We start from the raw sequence: 21,994 nt of genomic DNA, 5'->3' as shown, positions 1-21,994 counted from the left end.
TTCCCACCATCTATTCAAGGCAGTATTGGACCTGTTGACCAAGGATGTTATCAAATGGCTTTTTTTATTCTTCTCCAGGATTTTATTCCCATCTGTTTATAGTTCCCAATCATAGATCTTTCATGCTTCAATCAGTTTCTTGACCTCTCTTAATTTACCATGGAGAATTTTATCACCATCAGGTGTTCTATTGCTCCAGGTCTTTGTATGACCAAGGTGGACATCTCATATACTTATTTTCACATTCCCATTTCCACTGCATCCAAATGCTACCTTCAGTTTGTTCATTTAGATCAGGTTTTTCAGTTCCATGCTTTCACTTTTTTGACTGGCATTCGCTCCATATGGTTTTAACAGGGTAGTCATATCTTATGGTCATCATGTTCATAGCTTGAAGTTGTGGATGACTGGTTTTATATGGCTCCATACTAACAAGCTTCCTACAAAACCATACTATTATCCTCCTTTGGGAGGCAGCTCATCTTAGTTGGTTGGGCAAACTGGAGAAGTCGCACCTCACACCCACTCAATACCTCATTCATTTGCTTGTGTTTTTCAATTCACGTCTCAGCAGGACCCAGCCTTCTCCTCTTCATTTGTGAGACATGTAGCAATTTGTTTCAACTGTTATATCCTCTCCTTCTTTCCCTGTGTGGGAGGTTTTCTCTCTCTTGAGGATTTGAGCTTTCATGGAATCCCTCATTCCCTTGGGTTGTGCTCATATGCAATATCTATAATGGACTTTGCATGGTCAATGGAAACTTGCTTGGGATCCCTTGTCCTCTTTTATTCATCTTCCTCCTTCTTTGTTCACTGACCTCACTTGGTAGCTCGACAAAACCAATACCACAGAGGGTGTTCCTCTTCCTCCCTATCTCCTGGATCTCCTTCCTTTTACAGATGCTTCCCTGATGAGATGGGGTGTGTATTTTGACTCTCTGGAGATTTTGGGTAGATGGTTTCTAGACGAATTGGCCCTTCATATCAATCTCTTAGAACTTTTAGGGGTACATCGAGTTTTAGATAATTTTCTTATGATGGTTTGTGGCCATCTAGTTATGTTCCATTTGGACAACTCCACATTTGTCTCCTATATCAATCACCAGATGGGCACCTGGTCTTGCTCGTTCTGTTTCCACACCTTCAACCTTCTTTTCTGAGCCCATTCCTTACAAGTATGCCTGTTGGCTTGTCATGTGCCAGGTGCCCTGAATTTTATTGCTATACTACACCAGATGGCACGTCTTTGAATCGGATTCTGAACTGTGCTTGTTTTCTGCTTGACCTAGCGAAATGTCTTTTCTTTATAGGCAAAGTGTACCCTGGTACAGATGAGCTGCAGTCTCCCATGGGTGTACCCCTATACTGTTCCATCATATAGGGTGCCTTATTCTATGGTTTCCCTTTACATGTTGCCTGAAGGGGGCTCATCTAGGTAATATTTGTACTTGTCCTTTTACCACTTCAACATGGTATTCTAGCTATATTGTATTGGAAGTTAACAATTTCCGACACAAAAAATGTATTTCTGATAGATACCGTTTTTCACACATCTCACTCATTCTCCCCAATTTTGGTGTGTTTTTTCTTGGATGATTTTGAAGTGATGATTGAATAATCAATATAGAGGGAGTCAAATGCACTATAAGGATGTGTTGCACTCCCATTGGAGGGTTTTGCATGCTCAGTTGCAGGCAACAGTGTGGAAACGTGTGATTTTATGTGTGAGTTTCAAGGCTATTTAATTATTACCATACCCTACAAGCTACTCATTTAATTAGTAGTGTATCATACATGACAAGTTGCCCATTTAATTAGTAATTTGCCATACACGACAAGTTGCCCATTTAATTAGTAGTGTGTCATACACAACAGGATTACCATTTAATTAATAGTGTGCCATACACAACAGGTTGCCCACTTAATTACTAGTGTGCCATACACAACAGGCTATTTAGTTTGTAGTATGCCATAAACAGCAAGCTTCTCATTTAATTAGTAATATGTCATACAATAACAAGCTTATCATTTCATTAGTGTAGCATACAAAACAAGCTTACCATTTTATTAGTAATGTAGCATACGAAACAAGCTTACCATTTAATTAGTAGTGTATCATACACAACAAGCATACTATTTAATTTGTAGTGTGTCATACACAATAACTTACCATTTAGTTAGTAGTGTGCCATACACAACATGCTTTCCATTTAATTAGTAGTGTAGCATACACAATATGCTATTTATTTAGTAGTATGCCATATAGAACAAGTTGCCCTTTTAATTAGTAGTATAGCATACAGAACAAGCTTACCATTTAATTAGTAGCATAGTTTACAGGACCAGCTGATTATTTAATTAATAGTGTACTATACACAAATAGTTGCCCTTTTAGTTAGTAGTTTTGTGAGTGAGTGAATGAAGGGTATCTTTACAAGTCATTAGCTGTTAACTATATGTAATCTTTGGTTGTCATGTATTAGTTATGCAGACCTGTCTAGTTATAAAGACTTATTTATTAAGTCCTGTGTTTTTTATTGTTTTTCATGTTGGACAGTTTTTTAATCTGTGGCATCACAAGCAGATGAACAGATTCTTAGTGCATTTGAGTACTGATACATTTTGTCATTATAGGAATGTGTTGACAGCTTGTCAGTTCCAGACCCTCTTCCATCAACAGAGTCCACATACTACCAATTTAGTAATGTACCTCATCAAAGGCTAACATCTGCAGATGGTGGTAGAGGTATAAAAATCTATCATATATAATGAATGAGTATACTAAGAAAAATTCTCTCTTTCATTACACAGTTCAGTCTTTATTGTTGGGGTGTATTATCTGAAATGATACAGAGCATTATAATATAAATTAAATTTTAAGAAAACTATCGTTGAAATCTTTCTGAAAAACAGTTATAAGGAATATAAATTTTGAATACCTGTAGACTTGTTTAGTCTGAATAAAAGCATTTTATAATTATATATTATTCTATAAATTTATTATATACATATATATTTATATACACACAATTGAAAGAGTAATGTGTGTATATTTATGCATGGGAAGCTTTTTAATCTTCATTAACTGTTAAAATGATGAAATTATGAGTGGGTAAGTACAGATGATGTCACCATATGTATAAGGGAAGGGTGGATGTAGATAGTGCTATGTACTGCAAGGGTAAAAGTATTTTAGGAATGGATCTGTCATCCCTCAGTGTTCCACCTCAGATAGCAGTGTTTATGTGTTAAGATTTTGTGTGTGAATTTCTTCATTTGTTTATAGACACATAGAGTACCGGTACCATCATCTTACTGAGTTGTAATACTTGCCCCTGATACCCAGGTTTTGAAAGTGTTGCTAGATCTGGTATTACTTACTAGATAAGTCGATTGCTTTATCATTTTTGATCACACCATTTGACGCAAAGTGTTTTTTGTACTAAAAGTGTTGTGAAATAGGTTTAGTCCATTTAGGTTTAATCTTTCAGTTATTCAGATGCCCCACATGGCCATCAGATTCATTAAGAACTCTACATACCTAACCCTATACATGAGTAGTATAGGCAGGTCACTTAACTGTTTTAATTACTTCAGATATACAGCACAACCTTTGCATTTTGTAAGCTTTGTGAATTCAAATACAAAACAAAATACCACAACCAAAAAAATGTTTCATACATAAAGCACAAACTTTCCCCTAGTATATAATTAAAAACAGAATGCTTATACATTTTATATACCCATGTGGGAGGCTTTTAATAATGTAAGATTTGTTGTTTACATGTGTTAATACGATAAAGACTCTTCAGGTTTATGATAGCTTCCGCACTTCTTAATTATGTGTCATGGTAACTGAACAGCATATATCTTAAAATTAATAAAATGTAAACACATATTTCTTAATTAATTGACATGACATATTTTAATATTTAGACATACGTTTGTATTGAAGTTGATAAGTTTCTTAACAGTTGGTGCAGCTCATAGGATTAAGTAATATTTAAGAATTGTCGTAAGTACTTCAAAATTTTATATCATCACATATTGAAAGTGCTTTGCTTGAAAATTACTGATTTGTACTAGGTCACCCTTCTTATACGGTTTCTAGTGCCTTACCTTGTACAATCAGCAATTCAATAGTTTTTTTCTTTCCTGACTAGCTCTCTCACTCTCTTTCTTTATGGTTTTGGACATCTAAAAAAAAGTTTAGTCACCATTAATTTACAATCTCTGGGTTCTATCAACTTTATTCTTTGGACTGTCCCTTTGTTATTAGCTTCTACAAATTTCTTTTTATTTTGATTTGCCCTTATTGATCCAGGGTATCTTTCCTGGGACTGTAAAGTCAACTTGCCTTTCATTACCCAACAAATTTATTGGCAATCCTTATCATTAAAATTCTAGTTAAATTACATTTGGTTGAATAATATTAAATGCTGCAAAATTCCCACTAAAATCACTAAATTTTCAATGATCATAAATGTGTTTTGTCCACAATGTTTTACCTGGTACAACTTACATGTAACCTTGTCTCCTGCTATGTGTGCATTTAATGCTATGTTTAAATCTAGAAATTCACTTTAATAAAACACAATGAGCTGTATCTTCTTTATTATTACTAATAGTTAACATGACCATTGGCCAGTACAATTACAGCATTATGACTTCTTGAATCATGTTTGCCAAAAAACAGGTAACCATTGAAATATTTCTAAAATGTAGCAAATAAAAAAGGAACTTGAGGTATGTAAATGCAAAAAATAATATATGGTCCCTCTTCAACATAAGATTTTTTTAAAGCAGAATGTTTTACAAAATACATATAGACAACTTCAATGTTGTCATTACAAGTACCTATCAGTGGACCTATATTGTGCTGAGATATTTTGCTAAAGATGTAATAAGATTTATATGTCTGCATGTGTGTTTTTACTTTTTGTCCCCTGGTGTCAACAATAACATACAACTATAATAGGCACCTATGAGCAAGCAGGTTTCATGTTACAAATAGTAATTTATTTAAATACCAGAAATGCAGTCATTGGCAATATTATACAGATCACAACTTGAGAAAATTTTATATAGAATAAAGAACTGAGACTGTGACTTCATTAAGAACAAAATCACACATAACTTTAATGACGTTTATCTCAATAGAAGTACAATTTCTACTCAATAAGATTAAAGTTTTGTTTTACAATACATTTAGTAACTTAGCCTTAACCCATTAATAAAATACAATTTTGTTAATCAACAAAAACCATTTTATGACTTACTAACGTATAAAGAAATAAACTTATGTCATGGATGAAAGAGAAGTGACTCGATACAGGCAGCTTTGAACTCTGATTCTCAGCTCCCACTCTGCTGTTCTCACTGCTTCTTTTAAACTGTTTCTTTAATTCCTCTTTATTTTGGTTTTTGTTTAGCCCTGATTGGTTGTGACCTAATTAAAATGTCATCTTGTTGACACAGAATCAAGGTAGAGTTAATTCCTATTGGTCAGTGTATTCTGTATCAGAAACCAAACACAGCTGTTCATTGGTGGACCTCTAAGGAATACAGCTTGGTTTCATTCTAATTAGAAAATGCTTGTATTGATATTCAATGTTTTAGTATTCCTGCCATGAACGGTAGCCCAAATGTAAACATCCTGCCATGAGTAGCATTCAACATATATGCTTTTTAACTAAAATCTAGTTGATTAACCTAGAAAATCTGTACTGTTTACTCAGTTAAGTTAGTAGCTTATACATATAACATTATACAATAGAATCTTGTTTTTCATTGGTTTCTTGATCTTATTCCTCATATAACTGCTAACTAATCCTTGGACTTTTATAAATCATAATTCATACTATCATTCTAAATATAGCTATTCAACCATTACATAAACAACTATTTAATAATTTTAACTTGAAAGAAATTCTAGTTTTGTTTTGTGTTCCTTTCATTCTTGTCCTTTTAGGACGAATTCTTATTATTATAAGTTTCTTCCTTCAACCTTTTTTTCTCATTTCAACTACTAGATCTCTGGTTCATATTAACTTCTAGGTTTGATTTACTTATGAAAATAAATTCTTCCATGTTGTAAAACACAAAGTAGTTTTAAAATTGTCCATACAATTTGAACTATCAATGAAAAACACATTACCTTCTTAAACGTGCCATATTAAAAACTTTATATATTCAATAAAATTCTCAAGCTTCATACTTATTTTATATGAACATTTATATATGCTAAAAAAAACAGTTTTTAAATTTACTATAGAACAATAAAATAAAACATCCAATAGAAGATATTAACAGTTCCATACAAAATAGTCAGAGATCTATTTATAGAGTGCATTAACTTTGCTGATGCTGCATTACCTTCCACTTCAGAGTTGGTAGTAGAAAGATCCTTCTTTTAACTCCAACACATCCAATTTAGGGCAATATTCTACCTAATCTAATACAGATTTTTTTAACAATGTCACTTTATCAAGTCCTTTGATATATGTTTGCTGATAATCTTTTTGAAGGCTGGTGCATATTTGAATTAGTTGACCATATTCAGTGTCACTTTCATTCCTGATTAGCCCATGTAATGATTCATTACCCAATTGATGTGTTGCCTATTATTCATTATAGGTTAATAGGCACTATTCAAATTGGAGTGAGAATATGTATACGTCCTCCTATGTGGTTAACACATTCTTGTAAGCTAACTCCTTGATTACATACTTGCTTCCCATTAGGAAGCCTTTGAAATCCTTACAATCCCTCAGATCTTGGGGATGATCCAGTTTTAACAGTAAGATTGAACACAATGTTGCAGTTTTATTTAAATGCATGTATAATTTAGACTTGTGAGTTCACACTTTGAAGTTACAATTTTGACACTTACTAAATCAGTGTTTGTTCCACCTGTATTGTTTTACACTTTTTATTCATTATCACCATGTTCTTTTCCTAATTGCTGTAATTCTGTATCATCTTCTGTATTACACATTCTCTGTTATTTTAGTAAACACTTCTTTTTTGATATTAATGGTGCTTCACAATTTACTTGCTAGGTTGATTGACCTCACCTTGTTTCATGTGTTTTGTATTGTTCATCACTACCTTATTCCTAATAATTTTGGCTCTGGTGCTGTTCATAAAATGTTTTAACTTAATTGATTGTAGTGGACTCCTTTAATTTTATCCCTGGTTAAACAATCAACTACATCCTATCCTTTACTAGGTTAAGCTTTATATTTTTTCTTAGTGTTACCTTCATGGATGTCCACAGAAATTATTCGAGGGAGTGCAAAATTTTCCATGGGATTGGGGGTGGGGGGAGGCAAAGTAGTGTGAAATTGTGAATTGCATAAAAAAGTCATATACATATGCTGAATGAATAAAGAAAAATTATGTTTCTCATTTTTATGGGGGGGCACTCCCTCCCCCTGCACACTTGCGCGGATGCCCATGGTTATCTTTCTTTATTAATCTCTTGTCTATCAAGTCGCCATGCCTCGAGAGTTGTTAACTTATCACATGACTGATATAACAGTACGCATACTAACATGAATTATCAAGCATAGTGTTATTAGTATCAAGTTGGTCAGCTTCCACAAACTGAAAGAGATGCTACAGGATGTTTGAACAACTTGTCTTGATATTTGTAGAGTGATTCTTCAAAGTGACAATGCTACGTGCTCTGCCTCACAGGATCTGATCCCATATATATACCATCTCAGTGTTGGAATGCAGTCTTCCACTGATGGGCACATTCTCCATATCAAGAAGTGGATTTATTACGGAGGCTCAAACTGGTAGAGGGAGACTGGATACCTACTTTTCATATTTGAATTTGTCATTCAACTCATTTGTGGAAGACAGAAACAACAAGTGGATATGTACAAGGCCTTAACATTTAGAGGTGGTATCACAGTCACTACTGGAAAAGTACTTGATGCCAATCTGTTGAATGGTCCAACATTAGTGAAAAAGTTCAACGCAGAAACCAGAAGCCAAAGCACACATGAGGTTCAGTGGGGAGGTTAATGCTGCTAAAATCATTTGCTCGTCCAATACATCCAAGGAAGAAGTTGTTGTACGTCGAAGCTTAATGTGTGTGGAGCAAATTAACTGAATATTGAAACAAGGTTGTCATTCATATCCCCCAAAGCACTATTATTTACACCTGATTGATGTGCAAATTTTGAGTTGATTGAACAAGATCAAGTCGGGATTACTGCTTAATCACTAGCTATTAGCCAAGTTTATCAGAATCTGATGAGCTTTACCAGCGAACACTTTCCGACTTTTGTTTCTTTTTCCCATTTCGTATAACTCAACTTTTTGCACATACTCCCTGGGTATTTCATCTTTCATATTCCCTGGATAGCATGCCCACCCTTCTGACTATGCTTCTTGACAAAGTGTAGTAGTTTCACCTCCTACACTGCTTATATACACTTCAGAACAATTCCAGTGGACCATTCAGTCCTTCTAAGAAATTGGCGAGATAGATTGTGTCACTGTTTCCAAGATATAGGCATTCCTTTCTTTAACTCCAGCTAAAATGAGGGTATTGATAGTACAATTCCTGAAGATGTAGTGGATGAAGCTGAACGTTCATATTTGCAGGAAGAAATTGCTGTATCTTCTGCCTCACTTATTGATTTAGATATGCAAACAGATTAACTTAGCCCTCGTGAACAGCAAAATTTACATACAGCTGTATCTTTATTCATACTTCATGGATTTCAAATCTGAAAAAAGATTCTGAATAGTAGAGTCAAGTAGTTTATTTTTACTAATCAGTGCCTTCTAGGACATAATATTTCAAAATTTTGCACGATGCCTAGAGGGGTCAGTTTTTCATTAATGGGGGTCTTAATAGTTTTAGTTTAGTTTAGAGGATGGGACAGCCTAGATGGACCAATATGTCCCTTGTTGTTATGTTATCTCAAAGTTTATATATTTCATTTTCATAACCTCTAAAACCTCCTACATATCAAAAGTTTTTCAATAAAACTTTATACTTTATCTTCTGTAAGTGAAATAACATATTGAAAATATAAAATAAATTCAAGAGTACATTTTTTCTAGAATGATTACTGATTGCAACAAAGAATTGAAACTTTTATTCTAACACAGCCTTAGTTTTCTAAGTATTTCAGACCTGCTTGCTTTCTATTTTATTACCTTTATAATGCCTTTTATACCCTATCTAATGATGTGACAGTCAATTAACCACAGTGAGAGGACGTAGTGTAAACAACTGATCAAGTTACATTCACCTGATGCAATCAGTTCAAGCTGTTCTTGTGAATTGTTTTTATTTAATTTTTCATTTAGGTCTTGTTAGCTACCCTAATGAGTTTCTATATTTTACATTTTAGTAGCTTGAGTTAAAAAACATATAACAATAAATTAAAAATATACATAAAAAACAAGAAGTTTAAGACTTATCTAAGGAAATAGGCCTATTTGTATTTGAGAGTGAACTTCAATTAGATGACTTTCTTCACACTATGTTGATTGTCCACAAAATAATCCATGGTACATATTAGTTTAAAATATGCATTTTATAACATCTGGAACTAGAATAGAATGCTCAAAAACTACTATGAATTAAATGGCTTTCTAGTTATAAATAGATTAAAAATTCTATTATTTCTTGAAGCAGTGACTGTAGTCAACACATTTCAGAATTTCTTGTGAGTTATAGCTTTGAATAGGTATGCCATGTGGGTTTTGAAAATGTAGTGATATCTTAGTAAAGCAAAAAGATTGAACATTCAAAGTTTATTATATTCTGGTTTGTCAATATCTATAGTATAAGTTTGCAATTAGGTGGACACAGTAAAGCCCACGAAAAGATAATAAAATGGGGAACTCGGATCAAAGATGAGACATGTGACACGTGGAAAGTGGGGGAATAAGAAATTATTTATATATTTCTGTTTGAAATTAAGAAATTATTTGTAAACTACATCTTGATGCCAAGCTTATTGACACAGGTTGACAATAAAGAAGTTTAATCAAATATTTTTGCAACAATTTTGAAAAAAAGCCATGACATATTAACTTAGGCCCACCAATATCCAGAATGAAACTGATATTTTTCACATAGTAATATAAATATGCTTTAATTTTATCACATTCTTCAGCCTCATCTTGCCAATAGCCATTTTGCAAGTTCATGGAAGAAAAGTACTTACTCTAACCTAATCTATCTAAAGTTTCTTTTATGTTTGCTTGTAGATTGTGTCCTTGACAGTTACCTGATTTAATTAGCTTGCCAATTCTCTTAGGAACTAACTCAACTGGAGTTTTGTAAAGACCATTACTCTCCTCATTAACTCCTTGTTCAAGCATATACTTTATGCATGCTTTTAACTATGTAGTTCTCTGTAGCATTATAGGGTCTCTGTGCCATAGATATACTACTGTTTAACACTATCTTGTGTTTGATTTTGTTTATTCAATCATTAAGATCAATTTCTACTTCAGATGTGATTCTATACTCCTCTATTAGCCTTTGCTGTATTTAGTCACTATATCTCCTAATATAGAATACCAATCTAATTTACCCTGTGCAACACTTTATCTGATTTATGTTCCTTTACTGCAGCTTTCCCCTATGCTTTCCCCTACATTACCTCTTCTCACATGTATAGGAATTCTTGTTCAGTGCTGCCCTCCATATGCAAATGTTTTTTTGCATGCCAGAAGCCTAGAACTCCTACGTACCCTATGATCAATGTAGTTTAACTGCATCTTGCACGTAAATCATCATGTGACGACCTTCCACCAATAGGAGTGCAACACACCCTTCGGATACATGCGACTCCCTCTATTCGATTCTACCGAACTATCACTTCTCGTTAGGTAGTGATCGAGTGCAGACAATTTTCAATTGTACTCTTTTAACATGTTCATTTCTTTTTTTGTGAAATAGTGATTTACTTGATTTGTTCATTTGCTACAGTTAGATTTTCTGTAATAGTTTGCTGCAATAACTTACCTTTGTTTATTGAATTTTTTTTCTCATTTTTGACTTCTTCCCAGTTTACAATGAATACCGAAGTTTGTGTTTTAAAAATTTTGATATTATTACTGCTACTTCGAGTGACATTACTGGCTTCAGGTTTGGGGATCTCGATTGATGATTTTTTGGCTATCATTTGTCGGGAGATTGATCATTATATAAGGGATCCTTTTTCTCCCGACAATGTTCAGGTTCCTCCTGCATTGTCTGAACCTGTTTGTGACTAGGTGAATTTTGCCACCCTAACATTCTTCCTCCTAACTATGCCATGCTTTCCATGCATCTCCTACAAAATATACTAGGCCTAACTCTACCTTTTTGGATATGCTTTCTCAGGTGTGTTCCTTTTTCTTGTTTTCACTGTTTTCTTGGAATACCGTTTTTTCCTTTTTTACATGACACCCGTTATTAGAGTCCCTTGTTTTTCCCTCCTTCCTCTGACATCAGGGTTCATGCTGAGCACTTCATTTCTCAGTTGAGGGCTTTTGTTAGCATGCCTCGTTCTTTATGGTCTTCTAATCATTATGTTTGGCTTATCAGTAAGCTAATCAACCCTTTCTCGACTCCAAGCAGTTGGAATCACTTTTGACAATGTGGGGACTGTCCCTAATAATCCTATCCATTTCTCCCACGTTCATTTCCCACCTTTGTCTTACTCTTACAGCTCTCCTATAGTACTTGTCCAACATACACCTCCTTTCTGAGGCGCTCCATCAATCCCCTGAGGGATTTTGGGGGGATACACTTTCCCTCCTTACTCCTCCTTAGCACTGTTGACCTCTTTGGTCCTATCCCTTCACATGTAGTTTTGTTGCTGTTGGGAGCTTATTGGGAAGGATGTTGTCATTTTACATGTTCATCTACCTTCCCTTTATCTTTGTGACTTCCAGATGGCTCCTTTTCTCCATCAATTTATTTTTTCAATATCTTTGGTATCACTTGTATACTCTGTTAATCCCCATTTGACTTTTTAGTTTTTGGTTATTCGTTTGTCTCATTCTGATACCATGACCTCTCCCATAACTTTCTTGTCCTGCAACCTCCCATTCTTTACTAGTTCCTACCACATCGGGGTTCCATCTTTTGCTGTGTGTCTCAATGTCAGGTTCTTTATCGCCAGCAGTTCCAGTGACTATCAGGTGGTTTCCAGTCCAGTGGGGGCATGTTTGGCCAATTTTGTTCCTCTGTGGTGGATATTCACTACTGTTTCTTGGGTAATTCAAGTTTTGTGAGAAGGATTTTTCATCCTTTTTCTTTCCCCTCCACCTTTGTCTCTTGTACTGATTTCCTTTCCATTAACTCAGAATACAAATACCTGTCTGCATCTATCACAGAGAGCTATAAAGCCTGTCAGTCAATCCTTTCCAGGATTTTACTCCAGGTTTTTTTGTCATGTGTTCCACCTGTCCTGCCTCAACTAACTTCTGTATCTTCTCTGATTTCCCTTTATTGCACTCGGGTTTTTTTTTTCTCCAGGACTATGAATGACCAAGATAGATGTCTTGAATGCCTATCTCCATATTCATATTTCTCATCAGTCCAGATGCTCTCTTTGGTTTGTTCACTATGGGGTTGGGTATCAGTTTTGCACCTGGTCTATCAGGCTTGCTTCAGTATTGTATGTATTTTATTAGGTGGTTTCAGCTTTTGCCCAAATTCTGCATGCTCTAGGGTTGGGTTTACACCACAACATGGATGACTGGCTGCTGTTAGCTCGTTCCAAACTGGAGTCATCTCAACATACACAGTAGCAGCTTGTATTGGTTGGATTCTAAAGCTGGTGAAGTTTCTTTTTGCCTACCCACTACCTTATCCATTTGGGTGTATATTTTTCAACACCCTCCTCAATCTGTCCCCACCTTCTTCACTTTTTCTCTGTTTGATAGTGCTTTCAGTTCTCCATGCATTTACTGCTGCCTCAGTTTCTGCATGAGAGGTTCTGTCAGTTTTGAGGACTTGGATTTGTATGGAAGCCTTTATTCCTTTGGGTTGGGCACATATGCGTTCTCATCACTGGACTCTGAATGGCCAATGGAATCCTGCTCAGGATCCCTTGGACTCCCCAGTTACCCTTCCTTCTCCTTGTACAGACTATCTGCATTGGTGATTGTACAAGGAGAGCACAACAAAGGGAATACAGCTTTCTTTACCTCATCCAGATTTGCATCAAATCACACATGCTTCTTTCCAAGGTTGGGGAGTGTGGGTCTATCAGCAAGAGATTTTCAAGCAATGGTCTCAGATTTTAATATTTTATCATTTCAACATCTTGGAGCTTATGGCAGTATGACGTGCTTTGGTTCATATTTTTCCACTGAATCTCTGTATGACCCTCATTTTTACTTGTTGTAATAATTCTCTTTTCCTTTCTTTCTTTTTTTCAATGGTCCTTTTCATTAGGAGGTTTTAAGCTTTGACTTCATGGCTGGTGGTTATCTATTTTTGAAGTAGGGACTTTTTTTTTTTTTAGAGTATTCTGGTTTCATTTCATTCTTTCCATCCTCTTGATATTTTTCATAGTTATTCAATTATTTGTTACAGTTACCTTCCTCCTTATCTATTTGACTTATTTCTCCATTTTCTTGTTTATGAATTGTGATTTTTCATATCATTATTACTTGATATAAAACATTTTCTCTTGTTATTTGTTACTATATTGCTTAACTTTCTTTTTTCTTTGGTCCTTATAGATTGCTTTAGGTTTGCTTTATATTGTTTCTCTATTTGCCCTACCAACTTTTATGTTTGTAACTTTTGTTTTGTTCTCAAGTTTTTGTAATAATTTTTACTGTACCTTGTATTTAGAATAACTATTTTTTCTTTATTCTAACTTACAACTTTCTATTACATGCTGGTAGATTCTGAAGGCTTCAAACTTACCACTAGCTACTTGTATTAAACATCTGATGTATTCAAGTGTCACTGAAATAATCGAGTTTGGTGCTGTTTCAGATATTTGTTTGAAGTGAAGAAAAAAATCCAGATCAAACTATTTGAACATGCTAATGTGTGCAATAAAATGAGAATATGTTCTTGTAAGGCAGATATTTAAGTATTTACTTGGTATTGTAAGGCAGGCATAACTATTGACATTGCAGTTTTTTATTGTAATATTTATTAGTTTTAGAAAATTTATAAAATGTTTTTTTTATATTAAATGTTATGAACCAAAGAATTTTATTTTATTTGGATGAAATTTAGAAACTTGATAATTTTTTTTTTCATTTTTGTATAAACTTCATTGTTTTTATTTTATAGGTGTTTCAAACAAGAGGAAAAGAGGAGTAAGTATTTTATTACTCTTAAAATGAACAAGGATTGAATCATTTGTTCTTCATCATGTTAAACTGGTTATATGAAAGCTCATTGAAATTAATATATTAACTATATGTGTGTGTGTATATATATTTCTAGGTCTTTTTCCAACTTAATAATGAATGCTATTTTATTTGGTTTAGGTTTGTAAATAAGAACTCAAATTTATACAAAAGACAAGCTATAATATACTGCATAACATAAAGCTTGTTTATATCCTGATGAGCTATAAGAACAGACTAAAATACTTCTGATATGATACCTTACCTCTTCTCACATAATAGTTGTCCTCAATTTGTGCTGCCCTCTATATGTGCAATTTTTGTTTGCTACTAGCCTTGAGGCTCCTACCTGACATCACGTGTTTACATGTGATATATCTGCATTGTATCATGCAAATGAGCATGTTACAACCCTCCACCAGTAGGAGTTCAACACACCATCCAAGTGCAGCTGACTTCCTCTATACAATTACAATGTCTCAATTTTGCACTAATGTGTAACAACATGTCTTATTTTATCAGTCATGATCTTTTAAAGTATAGGCATTTTTCAGTGGAATTATCTCCAAAGACATTGTATCACAATTGTCAGTAACTTTCACTTTGTCTGTTGTGAAACAACACGACTTTGTTCATGCTAGCTTACCAATTACATTGTTGCATTTGTCATTGTCTGTTGGGAGAGATGACAACTTTTTTGTGGCTGATGGTAGAGTCTTTCATATGGTCATAGCCTTCTTTTGTCCCTGACATACCTCTGCCTATGTTCCTCATTTGTGATGGAAAAGGGTTTGCCAGTTTTTTGCCACCTACTTCAGCCTTTTTTCATGATTTTGTGACTAGATTTGTCAGGTATGTTTTACATATTCAATTATTTTTACCACTATTCTAGGGTATACACGCATCGCCCTCTATCCTTTGTTATCTCATTTGACTAGTCATGACTTCATGCTATATTGATTTTGTTTAACTCCTAAACTGTAAAGACTTCAGATTTGGGGGTCAGATCATCTGTCTTTTGTTGATCTTTCTTAGTCTTAAGTTTAAATACCTTCGTTTTACACATACTACCCTTTTACGTTTGTTTCCTTCTTTAACCTTCTTTCTGTGGTAATCCACCATTACTTTGTGGATTTTTTTTTATGGATGCTCATTCACTTGTTTTTTCTACAGTGGCATTTTTACTTCTTATTTGATTGATGTTTTCCTAGAGTTGGTTGGGATTTGATGCCCTTGTTACTCAATTGCTTTTTGCCTCCTTTATGTTTCATATGTCTTCTTCTGGCTCCTTTCATCTCTAGTGTCATGTTTTGAGGCTGCATGCCAATGTTATGCCTTATCCTCACTGTTTACCATCTCTCCTGTGCTTCTTCTTTGCCACTCTCTGTCACCACTTCCAATTCCTTTTTCCATATGTCCTTCCATCGCTCCTAGACTTTGATGTTGTCAGTCTAGGTGATGGCTGTCCTATAGGCTCAGAGTCAGTAGTCTTTTTTGTTTGTATGTACCTTTGCCCTCCATTTGTGGCCAATTGTTGAGTACTGGGATTTATATCGGAGAGCCTTAACCTTTGTTTTTCCTCTCCTCCTCCAATGTCTCCTGTTCCCATTATTTTACATCCTCAAAGGGATCTTGTTTCTTGCCAACATTAGTCCATGGTAGTGTTAGTCCTAATGGCTGCAATCACTATTGGTTGGGTTTCTCGTTCTTTTCCGGGTTTTTTCTTCCCATATTTTTGTGGTTCCTAGGGGATCTGTAGATAGGTGTCAAGTCTTACATCATTCATATCTCAGTCTCTTTCTCATCTTCCCTTATTTTCCCATGGGAAATTTCTTACTCTATGGTGGTCTTTTGCCCCAGGTCTTGGGACTTCTTGGATGATTCATTTCTCATTTGGCTCTGTCCTAAAAAGCCTCCTACAGCCACCCTCTTCTCCTTCTTTTGGAGGCAGTGCATCTGGGTTGCTTGATTCAATTTAAAAGAGTCACATCTCACACCCAATTTATTTCTCGTTGATTTAGGTGTTTTTTGTTTGTTTGTCTGCAAGGCCTAGCCTTCTACTCTTCGCCTCTTCTAGCAGAGTACAGAAATCTTTGCCACTTCCCAGTTTCCAACTGCTGGAGTGATGGGCCAATGGAGGCTTACTCCTGAGTGTGACAACTTCCACTCAGTTGAGAATAGGGTGATTGTGTTTTATTGGTGTAGATGGTGAGTACTCTCCTCCTACCATGCTGCCTGGTTTTGAACTGGACAAATCGACCAGTTGTTGGATCAGTGTAGGACATAAGTCCTCACACATGTGATTGGTAGAGTTCCTCACCCTACTGCAAACCTAATGAAAAATTTAGAATACTGTCTGGTTTTGAACTGGAGTTGACCACCATGTATGCATTCCCCCTTCCTACCATTGCCTAGATATTGGGTTCTCGGGTAACCTGGGGTTGTTTGTATACTGGGTTTGCACACATGTGCCCTGTCTGGGTTGTTGGAAGTTGCTTTTCCCATCTGCTTCCTGGTCTTGAGGTGAAGACAATTGAGATCCTCTTCCTACTGCAGACTAGAAGACACATACACAATGCTGCTCGTTTTTGGACTGATCTTGAAATGATGATTGTACTCTACAGTATAGAGAGTTTCAGTTTTGCTAGGAGGGTATGTTGCACTCCTATTGGTGGGGGGTTGTTGCCTGCTAAATTGCTTACTACAATGCAGCTATGCCACATTGTAAACATGTGATGTTAGGTGGGAGCCTCAAGGCTTGTGGCAAACAAAAATTGCACATACAGAGGACATCACAAGTTGAGGAAAGCTATTATGTGAGAAGAGGTATCTATCAGAAATACATTTTCAGTGTTAAAAAATGCTAACTTTTCTCATAAAATTCTCTTTATGAACCTAAATATCATCCAGCATTTGTTTACCAGAAACTTTGTATTAAACTCAGATTGCTTTTATATAAATTGTGTTTCAGTTATAATATCAATCTGTTTGTTACATGCAGATGGAAGAGATAGAAGAACTAGAAGAACAGTGGGTAAGTACTTAAAACTAGATGACATTGAAAAATATTTTGTCTTTTAGGTTGAATTCTTTTTTTCTATGATAAAAATTACAAGTATGAAATGGCATTAAATAACCATAGAAGTTCTGAAAAATCACCTATGCTGCTAAGTTAGTGAACTGCAGCTATGAAAAGAAAAAAGATGAACTTTTACTTCAAGTTGTCCATGATGTTGAAATAATATATAGGATTTTTTATAAAGACCAATTTTTATGTAAAGTTCAAAGAAATAGAAATAAATATTTTACAAATTGTAACAAGTTATCAATTGTGTGTTTCTTTTCAACTTTAATAAGCCATAAGATCAATAAAATTACAGGATTTTTGTTTTTGTTTATTTTCTTAACTTTCAGCCATCTTTATTCCTCGGTTGTTGGTAGAGTTGTTTGTATCAGTTATAGAAAAGTCCCAGTGCAGTAATTGCCTCTGTTAAATACCCACTTATCCCATACCCACATTACAGAAATCACTGATGCCTGGGCCAGTACTTTAATTATATTCAACTCAGTACGAGCTGCCAAATTTAGTACATATTTTTACTGTTAAACTGTTTTGTACTTCAAGTGTTAGTCTCTTAGTAATTATGTTTATGTATACAATTTTAGCTGTCTTACTCTCTTCAGACTAGGAATTCATCTTCTTCTGTCTCTCTGTGTTGTATTGAATTATGATTAGTAAAGTTCTTGAGTGACAAATGAAACTAACTTTTAGCTTTTAATAATGATGCATGTATCTGAAAATTTAAAGGATTTTGAATGTAAATAAACAGTATTTACATTTTACTAGAATTCCAGGAAAGATGGAAGATAAAAAATAATTATAACATAGATATTTTACCAGAGATGCAGTTTCCTTTTTTTCTTGTTATGTTGGGTGTGTGTGTGTGTGTGTGTGTGTATATAAAAGTATATATTAAATAACTAAACCAAGCTAGGTTTTATGTAAAGAACAACATTAGAAAAGTAGGAGAGCAATAACAGCTGTAAAAAAATTTATGAACTTGTATATTGTTTGGTGTATATGAAACATGCTTTATAATGATCTGTAGTTCAGTCACTGTTACTACTATTACACTGACGATTTTTATAATCCTTTGTGATTAGATTTTAATAATAGAGAATCATTTCTCACAATAATATTATGATGCAGGATGATTACTATTGTAGTTATTCAAAAACAACTCCACAAAGAACTAATGTTATATGCAAATTGTCCAAAAAAAGGAAAATTATTACTATACATAAAAGAATATAATGGTTTAATTAGGACAAAAACTCCTTTATCACTCATTTGTTTCTAATTCAAAAAGCTAAATATTGGCATCACTAAAGTTTTTAATTTGAAGTAACAGGCTGATTGCATATCACTTAAAGAGTAAAATCTATATTTTGCACCAGTCTTTAAATTCAAAGTTTTTTTTAATTGTTTGATAGGAGAGTGTATAAAATGGTAGGTTTTATTCACTTAAGGCATATTGATTTAATTTTCTATATTTTTGTAATATTTGTTATTTTATAGGTAGTAGGCAAAAGTATCATAAAATTAGAAGAGAAGCTCATTTTTTTTGTTTGTGACTTTGTTGTTCAATCTGTCTGGATATAAAACCACTTCAGCAGTTTTTACAGAGAACAGCTTAATAATTTATGATTTGGATAATTAAAATGATATATATATTTTTATACTTTGGTTTGAAGCTGTCTAGATTCATAGAATGTGGAACGTTTGACGCAACTTCTATTTTATTAATTGCATTTTGTAGCAATCAGTTTAAAATTAAGCTAATCAGAATTTAAAGTTGTTTTAGAGTATTATTGAAAAATATAGAAATCGTGCTATTGTGTTATCTGGTTCAGGATATTTTTGACTGTGTAATGAATAAAAACCCTATAATCTTAGCACTTCAGGGGCAAATGGGAATGCTGTGTAATGGTACTACAGGCATGATATTCAAATTTGATTATAAATATTTACTATTGCTTCAAGTTGTTTATGCATTTTAATGTGATTTTGCAGAATTCTTTGATTACTAACTAACTTAAGTTTAAGAGGTTCCTGTTATCTTTTTTAGACTCAATTTTATAATAAATCAGTCCACAGGAGATTTTCTAAAATATTTTAAAATAGAGTATTTAAGTTTTGAGCTTTGTTAGATATTTTACTTTCTTTTCTTTACTTGTTTAATGGCCATTTTGCAACATAATCTTAAAATGGAACCCATATTCCTTTTTCATTACTATTATCATCAATTAATAGATACAATATATAATATACAGAAGTATCACAGTTGACTGACCTTTATTTTAAGTGTTATTTTTGGGCAACTTGGGTATAGCCATTACCAGATTATAATTAATTTAGTAAACCAAATAAAAAAAATCATATTTTGTTTTATCAAATAATGATTCATAGATAGTTACTTTCTTAAAATCTTATCAAAAATTAGGATAAGTAGGTACAAAAACATCCTAGGTTTTGACTTTTTATGCCTTTTCTTGAAATTGTGTACTCGATTTCTTAGCTACATTTCCATTAAAGAAAACTAGTCAGTTGTTCCTTTAAAAGACATTAGGAAGTTTGTTATTCCAATACTTTTAATGTGAAATACATGATGCTTGAAAAAGTATCATCCATAAATACTGATGTATAAAAGTGATTGATAAATCCTAAAGAACTAATAAGCAGAAGTAATTTATTAAACATGAAGAATAATTAAATAAATTGACTGATTAGATATAACCCTTTTCAACTAAGTTTCTTTCCAGATTATAAAGACAGTCAAGGTGTGTGAAAAATTTGACAAGTTTAAAAGTAGAAAATGATTACAATAAAATTTATTGCTAATCTGATTCTCACTTATTTGTTTTGCAAAATTTTATGCGTTTGTGCTTCATTGGCTTGCAATGGTTAAATAACCCATTGCATATTCCTTCCAGACCAACTTGTCAAAAATGAAGGTATTCATTGAAATATTATGATGTAAATAGAATTAAAGTACTCACAAAGGTTCTGTTGAATGTCCTTACCATTGCATTACTAATTGTTGATCACAGAGTAAGTTTACAGTCATTATTTCATTTAGGATATTTTGAAACAATTTCTGTCCTTTGTGAAACACAAATTGACTTTGTATTTATCGCAAGAAATTGTTGAATAGTTTTTTGTGAAAAGTTTTACATCTCTTGCTTACTGCATGTTATGGTCAATATCCTATGCTATCATATCTAATGTCAGCAACTGGATTTGGTGTCATTTTTCTGCAATGATGTTGCATAATATCAATGGTTATGGTCATCCTCTTTTCTGTCCAGTGTTATTCACTTTTGATCTCATCAAAAGACTGTGGGCAGTTTCACAACAGAAATCCATAAGGGGTTTTGGTCTTTCATTTCTAGTTTGGCAGTGTAACTTAAAAAACAGCCAAGCATTTACAGAGCACATGTCTGTAAGAGGAGAGAATATTCTAATGTAATGTTATTTAGATTTCAAACTCACCATCAAGTTAAATCAGCATATCATGTGACATTATTTTTGACAGACTGTGACATTGCTGTATTGAGACTATGAGATTCCTGTAGAGAGACTAACAATGGAATAGAGAGAATTTGACATTGCTGCAAAGGGGCTATGAGTTTACTATAGTGACTGGGATGTTACAGAGATAGTGACATCATTATAGAGAAATTGTAACTTTACTAGGAAAATATTGTGACATTACTACAGCTAAACTATGACATCAGTGGTGTAGGAAGGAGTTGCAAAGTAGGAGATTTTACAATGAGAGATTGAAAGTATATGAATTTGCTAAAAGCAGCTCCCATGCTAGGGAGGTCTGGGGGCATGCCCCCCCCCCCCCAATTAATATAATAATATAATTTACAGTTGCTATATAAATCAAATATGTAAAGTGTAGCACCCCCAGCACCGACACCTCTGGACATTATGATAGAGAAACTGTGATAGACTGTGAGATAACCACTGAGATACTATGACTTCTATGGAAAGAGCAACATTACTATATAGGGAGATTGTAATGTTACACAGACAGACTGGGACATTACTATACAGAGACTAAGTGATTGCTATAGTTTGTGACATTACTGCTGGGAGACTGTGATTTTACTGCAGAAAAACTATGCATTACTACAGAGAATTTATGATTTTACCATAGAGAATCTGTGACATTGCTTTAGAAAGCTCATGACTTTACTACAGAGTGTGATTATTACTATAGAAATACTGTGACATTACTACTGAGAAACTGGGACTTTACTGAAGAGAAACTTCATAGAGATCCTATGACTTTACTAGAGAAAGATTATGACTACTATAGAGATACTGTGAATTTACTACAGAGAAACACTGATGTTACTACAGAGAGAGACTGTGACTTTACTTTATAGAAAGACTGTGGTATTCCTACAGAGAGTCTGAATACTACTACAGACAGACTGTGACATTTCTGCAGAGAGAGACTGTGACATTACTACAGAGAGACTGTAAAATTATTTTAAATAGACTGACCTTATAATAGAGAAAGTGTAATTGTACTATAGTGAAACTGTGGCATTTATATAAAGAAATTGT

General features: G+C 33.9%; 1 protein-coding gene across 2 annotated transcripts in view; it reads left to right on the top strand.

The window, feature by feature from the left end:
• The window catches only part of LOC111082998 (transcription factor 12-like), a 102,881-nt gene that overhangs the window by 23,171 nt on the left and 57,716 nt on the right, over nt 1-21,994 (top strand). For both annotated transcript variants that reach the window (XM_022389040.1, XM_022389038.1), the window contains exons 3-5: nt 2,635-2,746; nt 14,291-14,316; nt 17,351-17,383. In XM_022389040.1, the coding sequence (XP_022244748.1) occupies nt 2,635-2,746; nt 14,291-14,316; nt 17,351-17,383 (171 nt within the window). The remainder of the gene's footprint in view (nt 1-2,634; nt 2,747-14,290; nt 14,317-17,350; nt 17,384-21,994) is intronic.

This window comes from Limulus polyphemus, unplaced genomic scaffold (genome assembly GCF_000517525.1).
Source record: "Limulus polyphemus unplaced genomic scaffold, Limulus_polyphemus-2.1.2 Scaffold1062, whole genome shotgun sequence".
Taxonomy (NCBI): domain Eukaryota; kingdom Metazoa; phylum Arthropoda; class Merostomata; order Xiphosura; family Limulidae; genus Limulus; species Limulus polyphemus.
Note: the sequence above shows the minus strand (reverse complement) of the source record. Positions and strands in the feature narration are given on the sequence as shown.